The sequence below is a fragment of the Eretmochelys imbricata genome, chromosome 5 (genome assembly GCF_965152235.1).
Source record: "Eretmochelys imbricata isolate rEreImb1 chromosome 5, rEreImb1.hap1, whole genome shotgun sequence".
Classification (NCBI taxonomy): domain Eukaryota; kingdom Metazoa; phylum Chordata; order Testudines; family Cheloniidae; genus Eretmochelys; species Eretmochelys imbricata.
Window position 1 is genome coordinate 5,025,528 of NC_135576.1, and position 2,565 is coordinate 5,028,092.

The window sequence follows — 2,565 nt, forward strand, 5'->3', positions numbered from 1 at the left end:
ACCTGGCCCTCCATACAGTTTTGCAACCCTGATGTGGCCCACGGGCCAAAAAGTTTGCCCTCCCCTGACTTAGAGGATGCTTATATGTATTTTTCCCCCTTCTGTTTCAGACACCACTGTTCAGGGGTTGAAGGGATCTGGAGAAGAAATCACAGCTGCATACACCACTGTTCCTTTCCTTTTTTTGAGAGCCTGACAAGAACTCTACCAGAAATAACTAAGCGTTTTCGGCTTTGTTAAAATCAGCCGTCTTGTTGTTGTTTAGGAGCGAGCACTTCAGAAAGAATAGCATCATGTACACATTTCTGCCGGAAAACTTCAACCTGGTGAAGCCGAAGCCGTCCAAGGAGCTGAAGCCAATGATCGGTGCAATAATCGTCGGGCTCATCTTGTTCATTGCAGCGGTGGTGGCTTGGTGCTACTACACGGCGTCTCTCAGGAAGGCGGAGCGGCTAAAGACGGAATTGATGGACCTGAGGAAGGATGGGTTCATCATCAAAAACCACAATGGGGAGGTGGTCTTCAGACTGGCCTTTCAGTCGGGCACCCTCGATCTGGAGTCCTGCTCGAAAGAAGGGGAGATTTTAAGCTGCACCAGATCAGACAGAGGGAAGCTGAATTTCTTCATTCAGACAGTCAAGCCCAAGGACACAGTGATGTGCTACCGCGTCCGCTGGGAGGAGTTTGTGGTAGACACGGTGGTCGAGCACACCATGTTTTGGGAGGACGCTCACTGGTACGGGGGCTGTGAAATGAGCGTCCAGCACTGGCCAATCAGACTCCCAGGGTACCAGGAGCCCATGCCCTTTGTGACGAGCGACGTATATTCCTTCAGGGGCAGCTTTGGAGGCATCTTGGAAAGGTACTGGCTGTCCTCGAAAGCGGTGGCTATAAAGATCAACGACTCGGTGCCCTTCCACCTGGGGTTTAACGCCAGTGAACGGTCGCTCTTCTTTCAGGCCAGGTATAAGGATTCTCCCTACAAACCTCCCCTTGGGCAGCAGCCTTTCCCGGAGCTAAGCTACCGTGTTTGCGTCGGTTTGGATGTGACCTCCATTCACAAATACATGGTGCGCAGGTACTTTAACAAGCCTTCTAAGATCCCATCAGAAAACGCCTTCCGGTACCCCATCTGGTCTACATGGGCTCTGTACAAAAATCATATTGACCAGGATAAACTTCTAGATTTTGCAGAAAAGATTAAAAAGTTCCGGTTTAATTGCAGCCATATTGAAATTGATGACATGTACACACAGACTTATGGGGATTTTGACTTTGATCCGGTAAAGTTCCCTAATGTGACAGAAATGTTCAAAACGCTGAAAGAAGAGGGATTTAAAGTTACCCTGTGGACGCATCCCTTTATAAACTACAATTCCTCCAATTTTGGAGTGGGGATAGAGCAGCAGCTCTTTATCAAGGAGCCGACAGGGAAACTCCCCGCGATGGTGAAGTGGTGGAACGGCATTGGGGCCATATTGGATTTTACCAATCCCACAGCCAGGGAGTGGTTTCAGAGCCACCTGAAACAACTGCGGTCAAAGTACGGCATAGCGTCCTTTAAATTTGACGCTGGTGAGGTAAGCTACCTTCCAAAGCAGTTCAGCACCTTCAGGCCCTTGTCGGATCCCAGCATCTGGTCCAGACGGTACACGGAAATGGCCATTCCGTTCTACGAGCTCGCCGAAGTCAGGGTCGGCTACCAGTCCCAAAACATCTCGTGCTTCTTCCGCATCATCGACCGCGACTCAGTTTGGGGATATGAGCTTGGCCTCAAGTCCTTGATCCCTACAGTGCTCACCATTAGCATGCTGGGGTATCCTTTCATTTCAGCTGACATGATTGGTGGGAATTTTTTCCCCAACAAGACGGAAGGTGCTGTTGAAATCCCAGATCAGGAGCTGTACATCCGCTGGCTGGAGCTGTCGGCCTTCATGCCCTCCATGCAGTTTTCCATACCCCCCTGGCTCTACGACAAGGCAGTGATTGAGATTGCACAGAAGTTCACAGAGCTGCATGAGTCCCTGGTTGCCCCTCTCCTGTTGGAGCTAGCTGGGGAGGTCACCGACACGGGAGACCCCATCATACGGCCCATCTGGTGGATTTCTCCCAGGGATGAATTCGCTCACAAGATCGACTCCCAGTTCCTCATTGGGGACACCCTCATGGTGGCCCCTGTCCTGGAGCTGGGCAAGCAAGAGCGAGATGTGTACCTCCCGGCCGGCAAATGGCGCAGTTACAAAGGGGAGCTGTTTGAGAAGACCCCAGTCCTGTTAACAGACTATCCCGTTGACTTGGACGAAGTTGCTTATTTCCTCTGGGTATCTTAACAGACTCCTCCGTCCACTCTAATCTTTGTGATAACCATGCCTTACTTTAGGATCTTAAAACAAATAATTCTAAATGCACAGTGCGTTTCTTTGGGGGGGTGCTGTAGGGGAATGGGAAATTAACAGGACTTTGTTTTTTAAATCTCCTCTATTTTGTCAATGAGACGCGCTCCAGTTTGGGCTGTGGTGTATATATAAATGCAGAAGGAATCATAGCATCACAAGATGCATGCAG

General features: G+C 50.0%; 1 protein-coding gene across 1 annotated transcript; it reads left to right on the forward strand.

Moving 5' to 3' along the window:
• The first annotated feature begins 293 nt into the window (after positions 1-293).
• Positions 294-2,352, forward strand: MYORG (myogenesis regulating glycosidase). The gene has a single exon (XM_077818088.1). It carries the CDS (start codon positions 294-296, stop codon positions 2,328-2,330), a length of 2,037 nt encoding a protein of 678 aa, XP_077674214.1. The 3' UTR covers positions 2,331-2,352.
• Positions 2,353-2,565: the final 213 nt, after the last annotated feature.

Bases quoted from the DNA above. Each gene is read 5' to 3' on its own strand.
- MYORG (XM_077818088.1), top strand. From the start codon at position 294: ATGTACACATTTCTGCCGGAAAACTTCAACCTGGTGAAGCCGAAGCCG.